Source organism: Coregonus lavaretus, assembly GCF_964263955.1.
Source record: "Coregonus lavaretus genome assembly, chromosome: 21".
Lineage (NCBI taxonomy): Eukaryota > Metazoa > Chordata > Actinopteri > Salmoniformes > Salmonidae > Coregonus > Coregonus lavaretus.
In genome coordinates, this window is record NC_140008.1 from 632064 (window position 1) to 659115 (window position 27052).

The 27052-nt window shown below is 41.1% G+C and overlaps 1 protein-coding gene across 1 annotated transcript in view; it reads left to right on the forward strand.

Moving 5' to 3' along the window:
• Nucleotides 1–27052, forward strand: part of man2c1 (mannosidase, alpha, class 2C, member 1) — a 96003-nt gene that overhangs the window by 63111 nt on the left and 5840 nt on the right. Inside the window, 4 exon segments of the mRNA XM_084185596.1 lie at nucleotides 1307–1463; nucleotides 6314–6457; nucleotides 14415–14524; nucleotides 21275–21354. Of these exon segments, the coding sequence (XP_084041722.1) occupies nucleotides 1307–1463; nucleotides 6314–6457; nucleotides 14415–14524; nucleotides 21275–21354 (491 nt within the window).

The window sequence follows — 27052 nt, forward strand, 5'->3', positions numbered from 1 at the left end:
CACAGGGTCTAATCCTAACCTCTGACCTCTAACCTCCCTATAGGAAGCCTGGTCCAGGTGTCATCTCCACAGGGTCTAATCCTAACCTCTGACCTCTAACCTCCCTATAGGAAGCCTGGTCCAGGTGTCATCTCCACAGGGTCTAATCCTAACCTTAACCTCTGACCTCTAACCTCCCTATAGGAAGCCTGGTCCAGGTGTCATCTCCACAGGGTCTAATCCTAACCTCTGACCTCTAACCTCCCTATAGGAAGCCTGGTCCAGGTGTCATCTCCAGAGGGTCTAATCCTAACCTCTGACCTCTAACCTCCCTATAGGAAGCCTGGTCCAGGTGTCATCTCCAGAGGGTCTAATCCTAACCTCTGACCTCTAACCTCCCTATAGGAAGCCTGGTCCAGGTGTCATCTCCACAGGGTCTAATCCTGACCTCTGACCTCTAACCTCCCTATAGGAAGCCTGGTCCAGGTGTCATCTCCACAGGGTCTAATCCTAACCTCTGACCTCTAACCTCCCTATAGGAAGCCTGGTCCAGGTGTCATCTCCACAGGGTCTAATCCTAACCTTAACCTCTGACCTCTGACCTCCCTATAGGAAGCCTGGTCCAGGTGTCATCTCCACAGGGTCTAATCCTAACCTTAACCTCTGACCTCTAACCTCCCTATAGGAAGCCTGGTCCAGGTGTCATCTCCACAGGGTCTAATCCTAACCTTAACCTCTGACCTCTAACCTCCCTATAGGAAGCCTGGTCCAGGTGTCATCTCCACAGGGTCTAATCCTAACCTCTGACCTCTGACCTCTAACCTCCCTATAGGAAGCCTGGTCCAGGTGTCATCTCCAGAGGGTCTAATCCTAACCTCTGACCTCTAACCTCCCTATAGGAAGCCTGGTCCAGGTGTCATCTCCACAGGGTCTAATCCTAACCTTAACCTCTGACCTCTAACCTCCCTATAGGAAGCCTGGTCCAGGTGTCATCTCCACAGGGTCTAATCCTAACCTTAACCTCTGACCTCTAACCTCCCTATAGGAAGCCTGGTCCAGGTGTCATCTCCACAGGGTCTAATCCTAACCTTAACCTCTGACCTCTAACCTCCCTATAGGAAGCCTGGTCCAGGTGTCATCTCCACAGGGTCTAATCCTAACCTCTGACCTCTAACCTCCCTATAGGAAGCCTGGTCCAGGTGTCATCTCCACAGGGTCTAATCCTAACCTCTGACCTCTAACCTCCCTATAGGAAGCCTGGTCCAGGTGTCATCTCCAGAGGGTCTAATCCTAACCTCTGACCTCTGACCTTCTAACCTCCCTATAGGAAGCCGGTGGTAGAGGTGGTGTCTCCTGTCCAGATAGCATCTCCAGGAGGACTGAGGGGCAGTGTGACCTTCACTCTCAGGATCAGTGATAAGAGCACCATCACCCAGGAGATCATTCTGGACGCCATGTGTCCTTATATCAAGTTAAATACTCAGGTACTGTAGAAACCATGTGTCCTCATATCAGGTTAAATACTCAGGTACTGTAGAAACCATGTGTCCTCATATCAGGTTAAATACTCAGGTACTGTAGAAACCATGTGTCCTTATATCAGGTTAAATACTCAGGTACTGTAGAAACCATGTGTCCTCATATCAGGTTAAATACTCAGGTACTGTAGAAACCATGTGTCCTCATATCAGGTTAAATACTCAGGTACTGTAGAAACCATGTGTCCTCATATCAGGTTAAATACTCAGGTACTGTAGAAACCATGTGTCCTTATATCAGGTTAAATACCCAGGTACTGTAGAAACCATGTGTCCTCATATCAGGTTAAATACTCAGGTACTGTAGAAACCATGTGTCCTCATATCAAGTTAAATACCCAGGTACTGTAGAAACCATGTGTCCTTATATCAGGTTAAATACTCAGGTACTGTAGAAACCATGTGTCCTCATATCAGGTTAAATACTCAGGTACTGTAGAAACCATGTGTCCTTATATCAGGTTAAATACCCAGGTACTGTAGAAACCATGTGTCCTTATATCAGGTTAAATACCCAGGTACTGTAGAAACCATGTGTCCTTATATCAGGTTAAATACTCAGGTACTGTAGAAACCATGTGTCCTCATATCAGGTTAAATACTCAGGTACTGTAGAAACCATGTGTCCTTATATCTGGTTAAATACTCAGGTACTGTAGAAACCATGTGTCCTTATATCAGGTTAAATACTCAGGTACTGTAGAAACCATGTGTCCTCATATCAGGTTAAATACTCAGGTACTGTAGAAACCATGTGTCCTTATATCTGGTTAAATACTCAGGTACTGTAGAAACCATGTGTCCTTATATCAGGTTAAATACTCAGGTACTGTAGAAACCATGTGTCCTTATATCAGGTTAAATACCCAGGTACTGTAGAAACCATTGTCCTCATATCAGGTTAAATACCCAGGTACTGTAGAAACCATGTGTCCTCATATCAGGTTAAATACTCAGGTACTGTAGAAACCATGTGTCCTTATATCAGGTTAAATACTCAGGTACTGTAGAAACCATGTGTCCTCATATCAGGTTAAATACTCAGGTACTGTAGAAACCATGTGTCCTTATATCAGGTTAAATACCCAGGTACTGTAGAAACCATGTGTCCTTATATCTGGTTAAATACTCAGGTACTTGACAGAGATTACTGGTAACACTTCATATGCATCTTTCTTACAGCGCTTCAAATCCCACTCGAGGCTGTCGATAAAATCCAACTCAAACGTGTACACCGTTTCGGACAAAGAGGACAGATATGAGTGTCCAATCGTTGCCAAATTAGCTTTTTCTAAGGATAAAGTAATGGTTAAAAGCCTAGGTAAAAGACTTGCTGGCACGAAAATAGGCATGAATGATCAGTTCCCAAAGGGAGATTGCAGAACGGCGCAAAGTTCTGTACCCAATCTTCAAGGAGAATAGATTAAAAGGGAAGCGTGTTGCTCTCGTAGTCGATAAACTGTATATTGACAACCAAATGTACCACGACACAAAGACTACTCCATGGCTATTCTGAAAGTTCTAATAGAGGAGTCCAATAATTAAGCACCCAATACTAGCCATGGTAGGGATTGTAATAATAAAGCATATTTATAGTATTTATAGTATTTTATAAAGGGATAAGACGGTATTACAAGAAAAGATAACAAGCAAAATAATACAGTTGAAGTCGGAAGTTTACATAAACTTAGGTTGGTGTCATTAAAACTCATTTTTCAACCTCTCCACAAATGTCTTGTTAACAAACTATAGTTTTGGCAAGTCGGTTAGGACATCTACTTTGTGCATGACACAAGTAATTTTCCCAACAATTGTTTACAGACAGATTATTTCACTTATAATTCACTGCATCACAATTCCAGTGGGTCAGAAGTTTACATACACTAAGTTGACTGTGCCTTTAAACAGCTTGGAAAATTCCAGAAAATGATGTCATGGCTTTAGAAGCTTCTGATAGGCTAATTTACATCATTTGAGTCAATTGGAGGTATACCTGTGGATGTATTTCAAGGCTTGACATCGGGAAAATCAAAATAAATCAACCAAGAACTCAGAAAAAAGATTGTAGACCTCCACAAGTCTGGTTCATCCTTGGGAGCAATTTCCAAACGCCTTAAGGTACCACGTTCATCTGTACAAACAATAGTACGCAAGTATAAACCCCATGGGACCACGCAGCCGTCATACCGCTCAGGAAGGAGACGCGTTCTGTCTCCTAGAGATGAACATACTTTGGTGCGAAAAGTGCAAATCAATCCCAGAACAACAGCAAAGGACCTTGTGAAGATGCTGGAGGAAACAGGTACAAAAGTATCTATATCCACAGTAAAACAAGTCCTATATCGACATAACCTGAAAGGCCGCTCAGCAAGGAAGAAGCCACTGCTCCAAAACCGCCATTAATAAGCCAGACTACGGTTTCCCCTAAAATCAAAAAACACTTAATATGCAAGTATAAAAGAAAAAAACACTTAATATGCATTTGCAAAGTATAAAAAAATTAATCTGCAAGAATCTTGCCTCTCGGTAAGAAACTTTTCCATATCTGGCTCAGAAAAGATGTTCAATCTTTAATCTACTACAATGGAGGTGTTTGTTGGAATGTTATTATAATGTTGTTGTAATGCTATTGGAATGTTATTATAATGTTGTTGTAATGCTATTGGAATGTTATTATAATGTTGTTGTAATGCTGTTGGAATGTTATTATAATGTTGTTGTAATGCTATTGGAATGTTATTATAATGTTGTTGTAATGCTATTGGAATGTTATTATAATGTTGTTGTAATGCTATTGGAATGTTATTATAATGTTGTTGTAACGCTATTGGAATGTTATTATAATGTTGTTGTAATGCTATTGGAATGTTATTATAATGTTGTTGTAATGCTATTGGAATGTTATTATAATGTTGTTGTAATGCTATTGGAATGTTATTATAATGTTGTTGTAATGCTATTGGAATGTTATTATAATGTTGTTGTAATGCTATTGGAATGTTATTATAATGTTGTTGTAATGCTATTGGAATGTTATTATAATGTTGTTGTAATGCTATTGGAATGTTATTATAATGTTGTTGTAATGCTATTGGAATGTTATTATAATGTTGTTGTAATGCTGTTGGAATGTTATTATAATGTTGTTGTAATGCTATTGGAATGTTATTATAATGTTGTTGTAATGCTATTGGAATGTTAATATAATGTTGTTGTAATGCTGTTGGAATGTTATTATAATGTTGTTGTAATGCTATTGGAATGTTATTATAATGTTGTTGTAATGCTGTTGGAATGTTATTATAATGTTGTTGTAATGCTATTGGAATGTTATTATAATATTGTTGTAATGCTATTGGAATGTTATTATAATGTTGTTGTAATGCTATTGGAATGTTATTATAATGTTGTTGTAATGCTATTGGAATGTTATTATAATGTTGTTGTAATGCTATTGGAATGTTATTATAATGTTGTTGTAATGCTATTGGAATGTTATCCTCCTTCCTCCAGGGTGTTTATTGGAATGTTGTTTATTCCAGGTGGAGTGGTTTCAGTCCCATAATGTTGTTTATTCCAGGTGGAGTGGTTTCAGTCTCATAATGTTGTTTATTCCAGGTGGAGTGGTTTCAGTCCCATAATGTTGTTTATTCCAGGTGGAGTGGTTTCAGTCTCATAATGTTGTTTATTCCAGGTGGAGTGGTTTCAGTCCCATAATGTTGTTTATTCCAGGTGGAGTGGTTTCAGTCCCATAATGTTGTTTATTCCAGGTGGAGTGGTTTCAGTCCCATAATGTTGTTTATTCCAGGTGGAGTGGTTTCACTCCCATAATGTTGTTTATTCCAGGTGGAGTGGTTTCAGTCTCATAATGTTGTTTATTCCAGGTGGAGTGGTTTCAGTCCCATAATGTTGTTTATTCCAGGTGGAGTGGTTTCAGTCTCATAATGTTGTTTATTCCAGGTGGAGTGGTTTCAGTCCCATAATGTTGTTTATTCCAGGTGGAGTGGTTTCAGTCTCATAATGTTGTTTATTCCAGGTGGAGTGGTTTCCGTCTCATAATGTTGTTTATTCCAGGTGGAGTGGTTTCAGTCTCATACTGTTGTTTATTCCAGGTGGAGTGGTTTCAGTCCCATAATGTTGTTTATTCCAGGTGGAGTGGTTTCAGTCCCATAATGTTGTTTATTCCAGGTGGAGTGGTTTCAGTCCCATAATGTTGTTTATTCCAGGTGGAGTGGTTTCAGTCCCATAATGTTGTTTATTCCAGGTGGAGTGGTTTCAGTCTCATAATGTTGTTTATTCCAGGTGGAGTGGTTTCAGTCTCATAATGTTGTTTATTCCAGGTGGAGTGGTTTCAGTCCCATAATGTTGTTTATTCCAGGTGGAGTGGTTAGAGTCCCATAATGTTGTTTATTCCAGGTGGAGTGGTTAGAGTCCCATAATGTTGTTTATTCCAGGTGGAGTGGCTGGAGTCCCATAATGTTGTTTATTCCAGGTGGAGTGGTTAGAGTCCCATAATGTTGTTTATTCCAGGTGGAGTGGTTAGAGTCCCATAATGTTGTTTATTCCAGGTGGAGTGGCTGGAGTCTCATAATGTTGTTTATTCCAGGTGGAGTGGTTTCAGTCTCATAATGTTGTTTATTCTAGGTAGAGTGGTTTCAGTCTCATAATGTTGTTTATTCCAGGTAGAGTGGTTTCAGTCCCATAATGTTGTTTATTCCAGGTGGAGTGGTTGGAGTCCCCTAATGTTGTTTATTCCAGGTGGAGTGGTTTCAGTCTCATAATGTTGTTTATTCCAGGTGGAGTGGTTAGAGTCCCATAAGTTCCTGAAGGTAGAGTTCCCAGTGAGGGTGAGGAGCCCCAACGCCACCTACGAGATCCAGTTTGGACACCTGCAGAGACCCACACACAGGAACACCAGCTGGGACTGGGCCCGTTTCGAGGTACCAATAAAATGTATTTATACATCAACAACTATCACAAAGTGCTTTACAGTAACTAGCCTAGTTCCCCAAAGAGCTTTACAGTAACCAGCCTAGTACCCCAAAGAGCTTTACAGTAACCAGCCTAGTACCCCAAAGAGCTTTACAGTAACCAGCCTAGTACCCCAAAGAGCTTTACAGTAACCAGCCTAGTACCCCAAAGAGCTTTACAGTAACCAGCCTAGTACCCCAAAAGAGCTTTACATTATACTGGCTTAGACCCCAAAGAGCTTTACAGTATACTGGCTTAGACCCCAAAGAGCTTTACAGTATACTGGCTTAGACCCCAAAGAGCTTTACAGTATACTGGCTTAGACCCCAAAGAGCTTTACATTATACTGGCTTAGACCCCAAAGAGCTTTACAATATACTGGCTTAGACCCCAAAGAGCTTTACAGTATACTGGCTTAGACCCCAAAGAGCTTTACATTATACTGGCTTAGACCCCACAGAGCTTTACAGTATACTGGCTTAGACCCCAAAGAGCTTTAAATTATACTGGCTTAGACCCCAAAGAGCTTTACAGTATACTGGCTTAGACCCCAAAGAGCTTTACAGTCTACTGGCTTAGACCCCAAAGAGCTTTACAGTATACTGGCTTAGACCCCAAAGAGCTTTACAGTATACTGGCTTAGACCCCAAAGAGCTTTACAGTCTACTGGCTTAGACCCCAAAGAACTTTACAGTATACTGGCTTAGACCCCAAAGAGCTTTACATTATACTGGCTTAGACCCCAAAGAGCTTTACAATATACTGGCTTAGACCCCAAAGAGCTTTACAGTATACTGGCTTAGACCCCAAAGAGCTTTACATTATACTGGCTTAGACCCCAAAGAGCTTTACAGTATACTGACTTAGACCCCAAAGAGCTTTACAGTATACTGGCTTAGACCCCAAAGAGCTTTACAGTATACTGGCTTAGACCCCAAAGAGCTTTACAGTATACTGGCTTAGACCCCAAAGAGCTTTACAGTATACTGGCTTAGACCCCAAAGAGCTTTACAGTATACTGACTTAAACCCCAAAGAGCTTTACAGTATACTGACTTAGACCCCAAAGAGCTTTACAGTATACTGGCTTAGACCCCAAAGAGCTTTACAGTCTAGGGGCTTAGACCCCAAAGAGCTTTACATTATACTGGCTTAGACCCCAAAGAGCTTTACATTATACTGGCTTAGACCCCAAAGAGCTTTACATTATACTGGCTTAGACCCCAAAGAGCTGTACAGTCTACTGGCTTAGACCCCAAAGAGCTTTACAGTATACTGGCTTAGACCCCAAAGAGCTTTACAGTATACTGGCTTAGACCCCAAAGAGCTTTACAGTATTCTGGCTTAGACCCCAAAGAGCTTTACAGTCTACTGGCTTAGACCCCAAAGAGCTTTACAGTATACTGGCTTAGACCCCAAAGAGCTTTACATTATACTGGCTTATACTCCAAAGAGCTTTACAGTAACCAGCCTAGTACCCCAATAGAGCTTTACAGTATACTGACTTAGACCCCAAAGAGCTTTACAGTATACTGGCTTAGACCCCAAAGAGCTTTACATTATACTGGCTTAGACCCCAAAGAGCTTTACAGTATACTGGCTTAGACCCCAAAGAGCTTTACAGTCTACTGGCTTAGACCCCAAAGAGTTTTACAGTATACTGGCTTAGACCCCAAAGAGCTTTACAGTATTCTGGCTTAGACCCCAAAGAGCTTTACAGTCTACTGGCTTAGACCCCAAAGAGCTTTACAGTGTACTGGCTTAGACCCCAAAGAGCTTTACATTATACTGGCTTAGACCCCAAAGAGCTTTACAGTAACCCGCCTAGTACCTCAAAAGAGCTTTACAGTATACTGGCTTAGACCCCAAAGAGCTTTACAGTATTCTGGCTTAGACCCCAAAGAGCTTTACATTATACTGGCTTAGACCCCAAAGAGCTTTACATTATACTGGCTTAGACCCCAAAGAGCTTTACAGTATACTGGCTTAGACCCCAAAGAGCTTTACAGTATTCTGGCTTAGACCCCAAAGAGCTTTACAGTCTACTGGCTTAGACCCCAAAGAGCTTTACAGTATACTGGCTTAGACCCCAAAGAGCTTTACATTATACTGGCTTAGACCCCACAGAGCTTTACAGTAACCAGCCTAGTACCCCAAAAGAGCTTTACAGTATACTGACTTAGACCCCAAAGAGCTTTACAGTATACTGGCTTAGACCCCAAAGAGCTTTACATTATACTGGCTTAGACCCCAAAGAGCTTTACAGTATACTGGCTTAGACCCCAAAGAGCTTTACAGTCCTCTGGCTTAGACCCCAAAGAGTTTTACAGTATACTGGCTTAGACCCCAAAGAGCTTTACAGTATTCTGGCTTAGACCCCAAAGAGCTTTACAGTCTACTGGCTTAGACCCCAAAGAGCTTTACAGTATACTGGCTTAGACCCCAAAGAGCTTTACATTATACTGGCTTAGACCCCAAAGAGCTTTACAGTAACCAGCCTAGTACCCCAAAAGAGCTTTACATTATACTGGCTTAGACCCCAAAGAGCTTTACATTATACTGGCTTAGACCCCAAAGAGGTTTACAGTATACTGGCTTAGACCCCAAAGAGCTTTACAGTATACTGGCTTAGACCCCAAAGAGCTTTAGAGTCTATTGGCTTAGACCCCAAAGAGCTTTACAGTATACTGGCTTAGACCCCAAAGAGCTTTACATTATACTGGCTTAGACCCCAAAGAGCTTTACATTATACTGGCTTAGACCCCAAAGAGCTTTACAATATACTGGCTTAGACCCCAAAGAGCTTTACAGTATACTGGCTTAGACCCCAAAGAGCTTTACATTATACTGGCTTAGACCCCAAAGAGCTTTACAGTATACTGACTTAGACCCCAAAGAGCTTTACAGTATACTGGCTTAGACCCCAAAGAGCTTTACAGTATACTGGCTTAGACCCCAAAGAGCTTTACAGTATACTGGCTTAGACCCCAAAGAGCTTTACAGTATACTGGCTTAGACCCCAAAGAGCTTTACAGTATACTGACTTAAACCCCAAAGAGCTTTACAATATACTGGCTTAGACCCCAAAGAGATTTTCAATATACTGGCTTAGACCCCAAAGAGCTTTACATTATACTGGCTTAGACCCCAAAGAGCTTTACAGTATACTGGCTTAGACCCCAAAGAGCTTTACAGTATACTGACTTAGACCCCAAAGAGCTTTACAGTATACTGGCTTAGACCCCAAAGAGCTTTACAGTCTACTGGCTTAGACCCCAAAGAGCTTTACATTATACTGGCTTAGACCCCAAAGAGCTTTACATTATACTGGCTTAGACCCCAAAGAGCTTTACATTATACTGGCTTAGTCCCCAAAGAGCTGTACAGTCTACTGGCTTAGACCCCAAAGAGCTTTACAGTATACTGGCTTAGACCCCAAAGAGCTTTACAGTATTCTGGCTTAGACCCCAAAGAGCTTTACAGTCTACTGGCTTAGACCCCAAAGAGCTTTACAGTATACTGGCTTAGACCCCAAAGAGCTTTACATTATACTGGCTTAGACTCCAAAGAGCTTTACAGTAACCAGCCTAGTACCCCAATAGAGCTTTACAGTATACTGACTTAGACCACAAAGAGCTTTACAGTATACTGGCTTAGACCCCAAAGAGCTTTACATTATACTGGCTTAGACCCCAAAGAGCTTTACAGTATACTGGCTTAGACCCCAAAGAGCTTTACAGTCTACTGGCTTAGACCCCAAAGAGTTTTACAGTATACTGGCTTAGACCCCAAAGAGCTTTACAGTATTCTGGCTTAGACCCCAAAGAGCTTTACAGTCGACTGGCTTAGACCCCAAAGAGCTTTACAGTATACTGGCTTAGACCCCAAAGAGCTTTACATTATACTGGCTTAGACCCCAAAGAGCTTTACAGTATTCTGGCTTAGACCCCAAAGAGCTTTACAGTCTACTGGCTTAGACCCCAAAGAGCTTTACAGTATACTGGCTTAGACCCCAAAGAGCTTTACATTATACTGGCTTAGACCCCAAAGAGCTTTACAGTAACCAGCCTAGTACCCCAAAAGAGCTTTACAGTATACTGGCTTAGACCCCAAAGAGCTTTACAGTATTCTGGCTTAGACCCCATAGAGCTTTACATTATACTGGCTTAGACCCCAAAGAGCTTTACATTATACTGGCTTAGACCCCAAAGAGCTTTACAGTATACTGGCTTAGACCCCAAAGAGCTTTACAGTATACTGACTTAGACCCCAAAGAGCTTTACAGTATACTGGCTTAGACCCCAAAGAGCTTTACAGTATACTGGCTTAGACCCCAAAGAGCTTTACAGTATACTGGCTTAGACCCCAAAGAGCTTTACATTATACTGGCTTAGACCCCAAATAGCTTTACAGTATACTGGCTTAGACCCCAAAGAGCTTTACATTATACTGGCTTAGACCCCAAAGAGCTTTACAGTATACTGGCTTAGACCCCAAAGAGCTTTACAGTATACTGGCTTAGACCCCAAAGAGCTTTACAGTATACTGGCTTAGACCCCAAAGAGCTTTACAGTATACTGACTTAAACCCCAAAGAGCTTTACAATATACTGGCTTAGACCCCAAAGAGATTTTCAATATACTGGCTTAGACCCCAAAGAGCTTTACAGTATACTGGCTTAGACCCCAAAGAGCTTTACAGTATACTGACTTAGACCCCAAAGAGCTTTACAGTATACTGGCTTAGACCCCAAAGAGCTTTACAGTCTACTGGCTTAGACCCCAAAGAGCTTTACATTATACTGGCTTAGACCCCAAAGAGCTTTACATTATACTGGCTTAGACCCCAAAGAGCTTTACATTATACTGGCTTAGACCCCAAAGAGCTGTACAGTCTACTGGCTTAGACCCCAAAGAGCTTTACAGTATACTGGCTTAGACCCCAAAGAGCTTTACAGTATTCTGGCTTAGACCCCAAAGAGCTTTACAGTCTACTGGCTTAGACCCCAAAGAGCTTTACAGTATACTGGCTTAGACCCCAAAGAGCTTTACATTATACTGGCTTAGACTCCAAAGAGCTTTACAGTAACCAGCCTAGTACCCCAATAGAGCTTTACAGTATACTGACTTAGACCCCAAAGAGCTTTACAGTATACTGGCTTAGACCCCAAAGAGCTTTACATTATACTGGCTTAGACCCCAAAGAGCTTTACAGTATACTGGCTTAGACCCCAAAGAGCTTTACAGTCTACTGGCTTAGACCCCAAAGAGTTTTACAGTATACTGGCTTAGACCCCAAAGAGCTTTACAGTATTCTGGCTTAGACCCCAAAGAGCTTTACAGTCTACTGGCTTAGACCCCAAAGAGCTTTACAGTATACTGGCTTAGACCCCAAAGAGCTTTACATTATACTGGCTTAGACCCCAAAGAGCTTTACAGTAACCCGCCTAGTACCCCAAAAGAGCTTTACAGTATAATGGCTTAGACCCCAAAGAGCTTTACAGTATTCTGGCTTAGACCCCAAAGAGCTTTACATTATACTGGCTTAGACCCCAAAGAGCTTTACATTATACTGGCTTAGACCCCAAAGAGCTTTACATTATACTGGCTTAGACCCCAAAGAGCTTTACAGTATACTGGCTTAGACCCCAAAGAGCTTTACAGTATACTGACTTAGACCCCAAAGAGCTTTACAGTATACTGGCTTAGACCCCAAAGAGCTTTACAGTATACTGGCTTAGACCCCAAAGAGCTTTACAGTATACTGGCTTAGACCCCAAAGAGCTTTACATTATACTGGCTTAGACCCCAAATAGCTTTACAGTATACTGGCTTAGACCCCAAAGAGCTTTACATTATACTGGCTTAGACCCCAAAGAGCTTTACAGTATACTGGCTTAGACCCCAAAGAGCTTTACAGTATACTGGCTTAGACCCCAAAGAGCTTTACAGTATACTGGCTTAGACCCCAAAGAGCTTTACAGTATACTGACTTAAACCCCAAAGAGCTTTACAATATACTGGCTTAGACCCCAAAGAGATTTTCAATATACTGGCTTAGACCCCAAAGAGCTTTACAGTATACTGGCTTAGACCCCAAAGAGCTTTACAGTATACTGACTTAGACCCCAAAGAGCTTTACAGTATACTGGCTTAGACCCCAAAGAGCTTTACAGTCTACTGGCTTAGACCCCAAAGAGCTTTACATTATACTGGCTTAGACCCCAAAGAGCTTTACATTATACTGGCTTAGACCCCAAAGAGCTTTACATTATACTGGCTTAGACCCCAAAGAGCTGTACAGTCTACTGGCTTAGACCCCAAAGAGCTTTACAGTATACTGGCTTAGACCCCAAAGAGCTTTACAGTATTCTGGCTTAGACCCCAAAGAGCTTTACAGTCTACTGGCTTAGACCCCAAAGAGCTTTACAGTATACTGGCTTAGACCCCAAAGAGCTTTACATTATACTGGCTTAGACTCCAAAGAGCTTTACAGTAACCAGCCTAGTACCCCAATAGAGCTTTACAGTATACTGACTTAGACCCCAAAGAGCTTTACAGTATACTGGCTTAGACCCCAAAGAGCTTTACATTATACTGGCTTAGACCCCAAAGAGCTTTACAGTATACTGGCTTAGACCCCAAAGAGCTTTACAGTCTACTGGCTTAGACCCCAAAGAGTTTTACAGTATACTGGCTTAGACCCCAAAGAGCTTTACAGTATTCTGGCTTAGACCCCAAAGAGCTTTACAGTCTACTGGCTTAGACCCCAAAGAGCTTTACAGTATACTGGCTTAGACCCCAAAGAGCTTTACATTATACTGGCTTAGACCCCAAAGAGCTTTACAGTAACCCGCCTAGTACCCCAAAAGAGCTTTACAGTATAATGGCTTAGACCCCAAAGAGCTTTACAGTATTCTGGCTTAGACCCCAAAGAGCTTTACATTATACTGGCTTAGACCCCAAAGAGCTTTACATTATACTGGCTTAGACCCCAAAGAGCTTTACATTATACTGGCTTAGACCCCAAAGAGCTTTACAGTATACTGGCTTAGACCCCAAAGAGCTTTACAGTCTACTGGCTTAGACCCCAAAGAGTTTTACAGTATACTGGCTTAGACCCCAAAGAGCTTTACAGTATTCTGGCTTAGACCCCAAAGAGCTTTACAGTCTACTGGCTTAGACCCCAAAGAGCTTTACAGTATACTGGCTTAGACCCCAAAGAGCTTTACATTATACTGGCTTAGACCCCAAAGAGCTTTACAGTAACCAGCCTAGTACCCCAAAAGAGCTTTACAGTATACTGGCTTAGACCCCAAAGAGCTTTACAGTATTCTGGCTTAGACCCCATAGAGCTTTACATTATACTGGCTTAGACCCCAAAGAGCTTTACATTATACTGGCTTAGACCCCAAAGAGCTTTACAGTATACTGGCTTAGACCCCAAAGAGCTTTACAGTATACTGGCTTAGACCCCAAAGAGCTTTAGAGTCTATTGGCTTAGACCCCAAAGAGCTTTACAGTATACTGGCTTAGACCCCAAAGAGCTTTACAGTATACTGGCTTAGACCCCAAAGAGCTTTACAGTATACTGGCTTAGACCCCAAAGAGCTTTACAGTATACTGGCTTAGACCCCAAAGAGCTTTACAGTATACTGGCTTAGACCCCAAAGAGCTTTACATTATACTGGCTTAGACCCCAAATAGCTTTACAGTATACTGGCTTAGACCCCAAAGAGCTTTACATTATACTGGCTTAGACCCCAAAGAGCTTTACAGTATACTGGCTTAGACCCCAAAGAGCAAGCGAGAGACAATTCCCTACTGCTATTGACTGACATACACTGACACAAAAAAAACATCTACTAATTCCCCTTGACATTGTTTTGTTGCTGGTCATATAACAATATAATAATGCTTCTTCCTAGGTTTGGGGCCACAAATGGGCAGACCTATCAGAGCACGGCTTTGGAGTGTCTCTGCTGAACGACAGTAAATATGGATACTCAGTTCACCAGAACACCATGACGCTCTCTCTGTGAGTCTGACAAATAAGTTTAACAAATTGGATGTGTGTAGCTCAGTTGGAAGAGCATTCTGTCAACGCCAGGATAGTGGGTTCCACATATTACTAACATAGTTAACGTAACAGCATTCTGTCAACGCCAGGATAGTGGGTTCCACATATTACTAACATAGTTAACATAACAGCATTCTGTCAACGCCAGGATAGTGGGTTCCACATATTACTAACGTAGTTAACATAACAGCATTCTGTCAACGCCAGGATAGTGGGTTCCACATATTACTAACATAGTTAACGTAACAGCATTCTGTCAACGCCAGGATAGTGGGTTCCACATATTACTAACATAGTTAACGTAACAGCATTCTGTCAACGCCAGGATAGTGGGTTCCACATATTACTAACATAGTTAACATAACAGCATTCTGTCAACGCCAGGATAGTGGGTTCCACATATTACTAACATAGTTAACATAACATCATTCTGTCAACGCCAGGATAGTGGGTTCCACATATTACTAACATAGTTAACGTAACAGCATTCTGTCAACGCCAGGATAGTGGGTTCCACATATTACTAACATAGTTAACATAACAGCATTCTGTCAACGCCAGGATAGTGGGTTCCACATATTACTAACATAGTTAACATAACAGCATTCTGTCAACGCCAGGATAGTGGGTTCCACATATTACTAACATAGTTAACATAACAGCATTCTGTCAACGCCAGGATAGTGGGTTCCACATATTACTAACATAGTTAACGTAACAGCATTCTGTCAACGCCAGGATAGTGGGTTCCACATATTACTAACATAGTTAACATAACAGCATTCTGTCAACGCCAGGATAGTGGGTTCCACATATTACTAACGTAGTTAACGTAACAGCATTCTGTCAACGCCAGGATAGTGGGTTCCACATATTACTAACATAGTTAACATAACAGCATTCTGTCAACGCCAGGATAGTGGGTTCCACATATTACTAACATAGTTAACGTAACAGCATTCTGTCAACGCCAGGATAGTGGGTTCCACATATTACTAACATAGTTAACATAACAGCATTCTGTCAACGCCAGGATAGTGGGTTCCACATATTACTAACGTAGTTAACGTAACAGCATTCTGTCAACGCCAGGATAGAGGGTTCCACATATTACTAACATAGTTAACGTAACAGCATTCTGTCAACGCCAGGATAGTGGGTTCCACATATTACTAACATAGTTAACATAACAGCATTCTGTCAACGCCAGGATAGTGGGTTCCACATATTACTAACATAGTTAACGTAACAGCATTCTGTCAACGCCAGGATAGTGGGTTCCACATATTACTAACATAGTTAACGTAACAGCATTCTGTCAACGCCAGGATAGTGGGTTCCACATATTACTAACATAGTTAACATAACAGCATTCTGTCAACGCCAGGATAGTGGGTTCCACATATTACTAACAGCATTCTGTCAACGCCAGGATAGTGGGTTCCACATATTACTAACATAGTTAACGTAACAGCATTCTGTCAATGCCAGGATAGTGGGTTCCACATATTACTAACATAGTTAACATAACAGCATTCTGTCAACGCCAGGATAGTGGGTTCCACATATTACTAACATAGTTAACGTAACAGCATTCTGTCAACGCCAGGATAGTGGGTTCCACATATTACTAACATAGTTAACATAACAGCATTCTGTCAACGCCAGGATAGTGGGTTCCACATATTACTAACATAGTTAACATAACAGCATTCTCTCAACACCAGGATAGTGGGTTCCACATATTACTAATATAGTTAACGTAACAGCATTCTGTCAACGCCAGGATAGTGGGTTCCACATATTACTAACAGCACTCTGTCAACGCCAGGATAGTGGGTTCCACATATTACTAACATAGTTAACGTAACAGCATTCTGTCAACGCCAGGATAGTGGGTTCCACATATTACTAACATAGTTAACGTAACAGCATTCTGTCAACGCCAGGATAGTGGGTTCCACATATTACTAACATAGTTAACGTAACAGCATTCTGTCAACGCCAGGATAGTGGGTTCCACATATTACTAACATAGTTAACATAACAGCACTCTGTCAACGCCAGGATAGTGGGTTCCACATATTACTAACATAGTTAACATAACAGCATTCTGTCAACGCCAGGATAGTGGGTTCCACATATTACTAACATAGTTAACGTAACAGCATTCTGTCAACGCCAGGATAGAGGGTTCCACATATTACTAACATAGTTAACATAACAGCACTCTGTCAACGCCAGGATAGTGGGTTCCACATATTACTAACAGCATTCTGTCAACGCCAGGATAGAGGGTTCCACATATTACTAACATAGTTAACATAACAGCATTCTGTCAACGCCAGGATAGTGGGTTCCACATATTACTAACATAGTTAACATAACAGCATTCTGTCAACGCCAGGATAGAGGGTTCCACATATTACTAACGTAGTTAACATAACAGCATTCTGTCAACGCCAGGATAGTGGGTTCCACATATTACTAACATAGTTAACGTAACAGCATTCTGTCAACGCCAGGATAGTGGGTTCCACATATTACTAACATAGTTAACATAACAGCATTCTGTCAACGCCAGGATAGTGGGTTCCACATATTACTAACATAGTTAACATAACAGCACTCTGTCAACGCCAGGATAGTGGGTTCCACATATTACTAACATAGTTAACATAACAGCATTCTGTCAACGCCAGGATAGTGGGTTCCACATATTACTAACATAGTTAACGTAACAGCATTCTGTCAACGCCAGGATAGAGGGTTCCACATATTACTAACATAGTTAACATAACAGCACTCTGTCAACGCCAGGATAGTGGGTTCCACATATTACTAACAGCATTCTGTCAACGCCAGGATAGAGGGTTCCACATATTACTAACATAGTTAACATAACAGCATTCTGTCAACGCCAGGATAGTGGGTTCCACATATTACTAACATAGTTAACATAACAGCATTCTGTCAACGCCAGGATAGAGGGTTCCACATATTACTAACGTAGTTAACATAACAGCATTCTGTCAACGCCAGGATAGTGGGTTCCACATATTACTAACATAGTTAACGTAACAGCATTCTGTCAACGCCAGGATAGTGGGTTCCACATATTACTAACATAGTTAACATAACAGCATTCTGTCAACGCCAGGATAGTGGGTTCCACATATTACTAACATAGTTAACGTAACAGCATTCTGTCAACGCCAGGATAGAGGGTTCCACATATTACTAACATAGTTAACGTAACAGCATTCTGTCAACGCCAGGATAGAGGGTTCCACATATTACTAACATAGTTAACGTAACAGCATTCTGTCAACGCCAGGATAGTGGGTTCCACATATTACTAACATAGTTAACATAACAGCATTCTGTCAACGCCAGGATAGTGGGTTCCACATATTACTAACATAGTTAACGTAACAGCATTCTGTCAACGCCAGGATAGTGGGTTCCACATATTACTAACAGCATTCTGTCAACGCCAGGATAGTGGGTTCCACATATTACTAACATAGTTAACATAACAGCATTCTGTCAACGCCAGGATAGTGGGTTCCACATATTACTAACATAGTTAACATAACAGCATTCTGTCAACGCCAGGATAGTGGGTTCCACATATTACTAACATAGTTAACGTAACAGCATTCTGTCAACGCCAGGATAGTGGGTTCCACATATTACTAACATAGTTAACATAACAGCATTCTGTCAACGCCAGGATAGAGGGTTCCACATATTACTAACATAGTTAACGTAACAGCATTCTGTCAACGCCAGGATAGTGGGTTCCACATATTACTAACATAGTTAACGTAACAGCATTCTGTCAACGCCAGGATAGTGGGTTCCACATATTACTAACATAGTTAACGTAACAGCATTCTGTCAACGCCAGGATAGTGGGTTCCACATATTACTAACATAGTTAACATAACAGCATTCTGTCAACGCCAGGATAGTGGGTTCCACATATTACTAACGTAGTTAACGTAACAGCATTCTGTCAACGCCAGGATAGAGGGTTCCACATATTACTAACATAGTTAACGTAACAGCATTCTGTCAACGCCAGGATAGTGGGTTCCACATATTACTAACATAGTTAACATAACAGCATTCTGTCAACGCCAGGATAGTGGGTTCCACATATTACTAACATAGTTAACGTAACAGCATTCTGTCAACGCCAGGATAGTGGGTTCCACATATTACTAACATAGTTAACGTAACAGCATTCTGTCAATGCCAGGATAGTGGGTTCCACATATTACTAACATAGTTAACATAACAGCATTCTGTCAACGCCAGGATAGTGGGTTCCACATATTACTAACAGCATTCTGTCAACGCCAGGATAGTGGGTTCCACATATTACTAACATAGTTAACGTAACAGCATTCTGTCAATGCCAGGATAGTGGGTTCCACATATTACTAACATAGTTAACATAACAGCATTCTGTCAACGCCAGGATAGTGGGTTCCACATATTACTAACATAGTTAACGTAACAGCATTCTGTCAACGCCAGGATAGTGGGTTCCACATATTACTAACATAGTTAACATAACAGCATTCTGTCAACGCCAGGATAGTGGGTTCCACATATTACTAACATAGTTAACATAACAGCATTCTCTCAACACCAGGATAGTGGGTTCCACATATTACTAATATAGTTAACGTAACAGCATTCTGTCAACGCCAGGATAGTGGGTTCCACATATTACTAACAGCACTCTGTCAACGCCAGGATAGTGGGTTCCACATATTACTAACATAGTTAACGTAACAGCATTCTGTCAACGCCAGGATAGTGGGTTCCACATATTACTAACATAGTTAACGTAACAGCATTCTGTCAACGCCAGGATAGTGGGTTCCACATATTACTAACAGCATTCTGTCAACGCCAGGATAGTGGGTTCCACATATTACTAACATAGTTAACATAACAGCATTCTGTCAACGCCAGGATAGTGGGTTCCACATATTACTAACATAGTTAACGTAACAGCATTCTGTCAACGCCAGGATAGTGGGTTCCACATATTACTAACATAGTTAACGTAACAGCATTCTGTCAACGCCAGGATAGTGGGTTCCACATATTACTAACATAGTTAACATAACAGCATTCTGTCAACGCCAGGATAGTGGGTTCCACATATTACTAACATAGTTAACATAACAGCACTCTGTCAACGCCAGGATAGTGGGTTCCACATATTACTAACATAGTTAACATAACAGCATTCTGTCAACGCCAGGATAGTGGGTTCCACATATTACTAACATAGTTAACGTAACAGCATTCTGTCAACGCCAGGATAGAGGGTTCCACATATTACTAACATAGTTAACATAACAGCACTCTGTCAACGCCAGGATAGTGGGTTCCACATATTACTAACAGCATTCTGTCAACGCCAGGATAGAGGGTTCCACATATTACTAACATAGTTAACATAACAGCATTCTGTCAACGCCAGGATAGTGGGTTCCACATATTACTAACATAGTTAACATAACAGCATTCTGTCAACGCCAGGATAGAGGGTTCCACATATTACTAACGTAGTTAACATAACAGCATTCTGTCAACGCCAGGATAGTGGGTTCCACATATTACTAACATAGTTAACGTAACAGCATTCTGTCAACGCCAGGATAGTGGATTCCACATATTACTAACATAGTTAACATAACAGCATTCTGTCAACGCCAGGATAGTGGGTTCCACATATTACTAACATAGTTAACGTAACAGCATTCTGTCAACGCCAGGATAGAGGGTTCCACATATTACTAACATAGTTAACGTAACAGCATTCTGTCAACGCCAGGATAGAGGGTTCCACATATTACTAACATAGTTAACGTAACAGCATTCTGTCAACGCCAGGATAGTGGGTTCCACATATTACTAACATAGTTAACATAACAGCATTCTGTCAACGCCAGGATAGTGGGTTCCACATATTACTAACATAGTTAACGTAACAGCATACTGTCAACGCCAGGATAGTGGGTTCCACATATTACTAACAGCATTCTGTCAACGCCAGGATAGTGGGTTCCACATATTACTAACATAGTTAACATAACAGCATTCTGTCAACGCCAGGATAGTGGGTTCCACATATTACTAACATAGTTAACATAACAGCATTCTGTCAACGCCAGGATAGTGGGTTCCACATATTACTAACATAGTTAACGTAACAGCATTCTGTCAACGCCAGGATAGTGGGTTCCACATATTACTAACATAGTTAACATAACAGCATTCTGTCAACGCCAGGATAGAGGGTTCCACATATTACTAACATAGTTAACGTAACAGCATTCTGTCAACGCCAGGATAGTGGGTTCCACATATTACTAACATAGTTAACGTAACAGCATTCTGTCAACGCCAGGATAGTGGGTTCCACATATTACTAACATAGTTAACGTAACAGCATTCTGTCAACGCCAGGATAGTGGGTTCCACATATTACTAACGTAGTTAACGTAACAGCATTCTGTCAACGCCAGGATAGTGGGTTCTACATATTACTAACATAGTTAACGTAACAGCATTCTGTCAACGCCAGGATAGTGGGTTCCACATATTACTAACATAGTTAACATAACAGCATTCTTTCTGTCCTTCCTAAGACTGTTCTTGTATTGTTCTTCTTAAAAGACTGCGAGCTCCTAAGGCTCCTGATGCCAACGCTGACATGGGCAGTCATCAGTTCACCTACGCTGTCATGCCACACACAGGTGAGTTACTTTTGAAAAACTTTTTTTTTTTTTTTTTTCAAAATTGTAATGTTTATTTGCCATGTGAAATGAAGACATTGGAAATCTTACTCTGCCAAGCTATCATGAAACAATAAAACCACAATACAAAATCAGAAAACAAGGAAGAAACTAGATGGTCATTTTCCATTGAGAAAAATTGTGTGACTGGCTTCAGCTCTTTTGAAAGTATATTTTTTTACTGTTGGTGGGTTATTTTATGCTAATTTATATAGTTACAGTTGACAACGTTTTAAAGAATTTGAAGTTAGGATAGCCAGAACATGTGAAAGTTGGTTTGGTATCTCTAGCTTGAATGGTTCAAGAGTTACAGTTATTGTTGGTGGGTATTATATGCTAATTTATGTACATTTAAGTCGTTATAATTTATAGTGCGGACCAGAGTTAATGCGAACCAGAGCTAGATAGCTATGCCCAGGACCAGAGCTAGTGCGAACCAGAGCTAGATAGCTATGCCCAGGACCAGAGCTAGTGCGAACCAGAGCTAGATAGCTATGCCCAGGACCAGAGTTGGACCAGAGCAGTAGTAGACAGTCATTGTGGTCAGTAGTTGTGTGGTCAGTAGTTGTGTGGTCAGTAGTTGTGTGGTTGTGGTCAGTAGTTTTGTGGTTGTGGTCAGTAGTTGTGGTCTGTAGTAGTCAGTCGTGGTCAGTAGCTGTGGTCAGTAGTTGTGGTCAGTCGTTGTGTGGTTGTGGTCATTAGTTGTGTGCTTCAGTAGTTGTGTGGTCAGTAATTATGTGGTTGTTGTCACTAGTTGTGGTCAGTAATTATGTGGTTGTGGTCAGTAGTTGTGGTCAGTAGTTTAGTGGTTGTGGTCAGTAGTTGTGGTCAGTAGTACCACTCAGTAGTTGTGGTGTTGTTGTGTTCAATATTCGTGTGGTTGTGGTCAGTAGTTGTGTTCAGTCGTTATGGTCAGGAGTTATGTCTATAGTTATGTTGTTGTCAGTAGTTGTGGTCAGTGGTTTTTTGGTTGTGGTCAGTAATTGTGGTCAGTCGTTGTGTGGTTGTGGTCAGTAGTTGTGGTCAGTAGTTGTATTGTTGTGGTCAGTAGGTGTGGTCAGTAGTTGTATTGTTGTGGTCTGTATTTGTGGTCATTAGTTGTGTGGTTCAGTAGATGTGGTCATTAGTTGTGTTGTTGGGGTAAGTAGTTGTAGTTAGGAGTTGTGGTCAGTAGTTGTGTGGTTGTGGTCAGTATTTGTGGTCAGTAGGTGTGGTAAGAAGTTATGGCCTGTAGTTGTGTTGTTGTCAGTAATTGTGTGGTCAGTAATTGTGTGGTTGTGGTAGGTAGATTTGTGGTTGTGGTCAGTAGTTGTGGTCAGTGATTCTGGTCAGTAGGTATTGTCAGTAGTTGTGTGGTTCAGTAGTTGTGTGTGTTGTGGTCATTAGTTGTGGTTAGTAACTGTGGTCAGTAGTTGTGGTCAGTAGCTGTGGTTAGTAGCTGTGGTCAGTAGTTGTGGTTAGTAGCTGTGGTCAGTAGTTGTGGTCAGTAGTTGTGGTCTGTATTTGTTTTGTGGTTGTTGTCAGTAGTTGTGATCAGTAGTGTGGTTGTGGTCAGTAGCTGTATTGGTAATTTGGTATTTTATTAGGATCCCCATTAGCTGTTGCAAAAGCAGCAGCTACTCTTCCTGGGGTCCACACAGAACATGAAACATGACATAATACAGAACATTAATAGACAAGAACAGCTCAAGGACAGAACTACATAAAACATTTTTTAAAGGCATACGTAGCCTACATATCAATACATACACACAAACTATCTAGGTCAAATAGGGGAGAGGCGTTGTGCCGTGAGGTGTTGCTTTATCTGTTTTTTGAAACCAGGTTTGCTGTTTATTTGAGCAATATGAGATGGAACAGAGTTCCATGCAATAATGGCTCTATATAATACTGTACGCTTTCTTGAATTTGTTCTGGATTTGGGGACTGTGAAAAGACCCCTGGTGGCAGGTCTGGTGGGGTAAGTGTGTGTGTCAGTGCTGTGTGTAAGTTGACGACGCAAACAATTTGGGATTTTCAACACATTAATGTTTCTTATAAAAAGAAGAGGTGATGCAGTCAGTCTCTCCTCAACTCTTAGCCAAGAGAGACTGGCATGCATAGTATTTATATCAGCCCTCTGATTACAATGAAGAGCAAGACGTGTTGCTCTGTTCTGGGCCAGCTGCAGCTTAACTAGGTCTTTCCTTGCAGCACTCGACCACACGACTGGACAATAATCAAGATTAGACAAAACTAGAGCCTGCAGAACTTGCTTTTTGGAGTGTGGGGTCAAAAAAGCAGAGCATCTCTTTATTATGGACAGACCTCTCCCCATGTTTACAACCATTGAATCTATATGTTTTGACCATGATAGTTTACAATCTAAGATAACGCCAAGTAATTTAGTCTCCTCATCTTGTTCAACAACCACACCATTCATTACCAGATTCAGCTGAGGTCTAGAACTTAGGGAATGATCTGTACCAAATAAAATGCTCTTAGTTTTAGAGATGTTCAGGACCAGTTTATTACTGGCCACCCATTCCAAAACAGAATGCAACTCTTTGTTAAGGGTTTCGGTGACTTCATTAGCTGTGGTTGCTGATGCGTATATGGTTGAATCATCAGCATACATGGACACACATGCTTTGTTTAATGCCAGTGGCAGGTCATTGGTAAAAATAGAAAAGAGTAGAGGGCCTAGAGAGCTGCCCTGCGGTACACCACACTTTACATGTTTGACATTAGAGAAGCTTCCATTAAAGAAAACCCTTTGAGTTCTATTAGATAGATAGCTCTGAATCCATGATATAGCAGAGGTTGAAAAGCCATAACACATACGTTTTCTCAACAACAGGTTATGGTCAATAATATCAAAGGCTGCACTGAAATCTAACAGTACAGCTCCCACAATCTTCTTATTATAAATATATGTCAATCAATCATCAGTCATTTGTGTCAGTGCAGTACATGTTGAGTGCCCTTCCCTATAAGCATGTTGAAAGTCTGTAGTTAATTTGTTTACAGAGAAATAGCATTGTATTTGGTCAAACACAATTAATTCCAACAGTTTGCTAAGAGCTGGCAGCAAGCTTATAGGTCTGCTGTTAGAACCAGTAAAGGCTGCTTTACCACTCTTGGGTAGTGGAATGACTTTGGCTTCCCTCCAGGCCTGAGGACAAAGACTTTCCTCTAGACTCAGATTAAAGATATGACAGATAGGAGTGGCTATAGAGTCAGCTACCATCCTCAGTAGCTTTCCATCTAAGTTGTCAATGCCAGGAGGTTTGTCATTATTGATCGATAACAATAATTTTTCCACCTCTCCCACACTAACTTTACAAAATTCAAACTTGCAATGCTTTTCTTTCATTATTTGTTTTTTAATGCATGAGTACAATGGCTCACTGTTCGTTGTGGGCATTTCTTGCCTAAGTTTGCCCACTTTGCCAATGAAGTAATCATTAAAATAATTGCCAACATCAAATGGTTTTGTGATGAATAAGCCATCTGATTCGATGAAAGATGGAGTTGAATTTGTCTTTCTACCTATAATTTCATTTCTTCCATCAATCCTTATATCATTGATCTTGGCTTCATAATACTGTTTCTTCTTCTTTTTGTTGAGTTTAGTCACATCATTTCTCAGTTTGCAGTAAGTCAGCCAGTCAGATGTGCAGCCAGACTTATTAGCCACTCCTTTTGCCCCGTCTCTTTCAACCAGACAGTTTTTCAATTCCTCATCAATCCACGGAGCCTTAACAGTTCTAACAGTCAGTTTCTTAACAGGTGCATGTTTATCAATAATTGGAAGAAGCAATTTACTAAATTCATCAAGTGCAGCATCTGGATGCTCCTTATTAATCACATCAGACCAACAAATATTTTTTACATCATTCACATAAGAGTCACAGCTAAATCTTTTGTATGATCTCTTATATACTATTTTAGGCCCAGCTGTGGAACTTTGTCTTTCCTGGATATAGCCACTATATTGTGATCACTGCATCCAATGGGTACGGATACAGCTTCAGAACAAAGTTCTACAGTATTAGTAAAAATGTGATCAATACATGTGGATGATCTTGTTCCTGTATTGTTTGTAAACACCCTGGTAGGTTGATTAATAACCTGAACCAGATTACAGGCACTGGTTACACGAGAAGCTTCCTCTTGAGCGGACAGCTTGATGAAAACCAGTATTCAATATTCAGGTCCCCAAGAAAGTAGACCTCTCTGTTTACATCAGATACAATATCAAGCATTTCACACATATTATTTAAATACTGACTGTTAGCACTTGGTGGCCTATAGCAACACCCCAAAAGAAAAGGCTTTAGATCTGTCAGGTGAACCTGCAACCACACTTTACATAAGATCTTCTCTAACCATTACAGGGATATGGCTCTGAATATATACAGCAACACCTTCCCCATAAGCATTTCTGTCTCTTCTATAGATGTAACTGTGGTCAGTAGTTGTGTGGTTGATCTTTCAGTGGATTTGGACAGCCAGTTGAAGCAAAAAGTAAAGTCATTTATTGCGTTTTCGGTTGCAATTGATGAAAGCACGGACATTACAGATGTTGCACAACTGGCCATTTTTTCATCCGCGGAGTTGATGACACATTGACCGTCACCGAGGAGTTCGTGGAGTTGGTGCCGATGACAGATACAACGACAGCAGCTGATATTTATACCGCACTCGTCGGCGCGCTGGACAGGGTCGGAGTTGACTGGTCCCGCGCTGTCAGCCTGGCTACAGATGGTGCGCCCTCAATGATCGGGAAAAAAGCAGACGTTGTGACAAAGTTCAGAGAGAAAGTGCAATCTGCAAATGGAGGATGTGATTTTTTGACTTTTCACTGTATTTTGCACCAGGAGGCTTTGTGTTGCAAGTCATTAAAGATGGATAACGTCATGAAGGTGGTCATCCAAACTGTTAATTTCATCCGATCCAGAAGCCTGAATCACCGTCAGTTTGACAGCCTTCTCAGAGAGAAAGACCACATCTATGGCCTGCCATACCACACTGAGGTAAGATGGTTAAGCCGAGGTGCTGTGCTGAGGCGTTTCTTTGATTTACGAGAAGAAATTGAACAGTTCATGGAAGAAAAGGGCAAACCAGTGTTAGAATTTCATTCCGCAGAATGGATGCCGGACCTTGCATTTATGGTGGATGTTACAGAGCACCTGAATAACTTGAACAAACAGCTGCAAGGGTGCAACAAAGTTGCCACGCAGTATTATGACAGCATACGTTCTTTCAAGTTGAAGCTGTCATTGTGGGAGACGCAACTCGCCGGTGGTGATGCAGCTCACTTCCCCTGTCTGAAAAATGTGTGCGCGACCCAACATGTGGCAGACATGAAGCGGTTCAAAGATAAAATAACTGGACTGTTACGGGAGTTTGAGCAACGCTTTCAGATTTATGTTTATATGTTTTTATGTTGATGTGCTATTGTTTTTAATTGATTTTATTTTATTTGTATATTTAACCTATTCTTGACTCTGTGGTTCTTGCACTTGTTTGGGGAACAGGATTTCATTATTTGTATCTACATTTCTGCCTGAGAAATGACACCCTGATATAGTTCTGTGATCTGTGATATACTTCTGTGAATCACTGAGGCATTGTGTGTTTGTGTGTTCTTTGTCCTCAAAACCTTCAAATAACT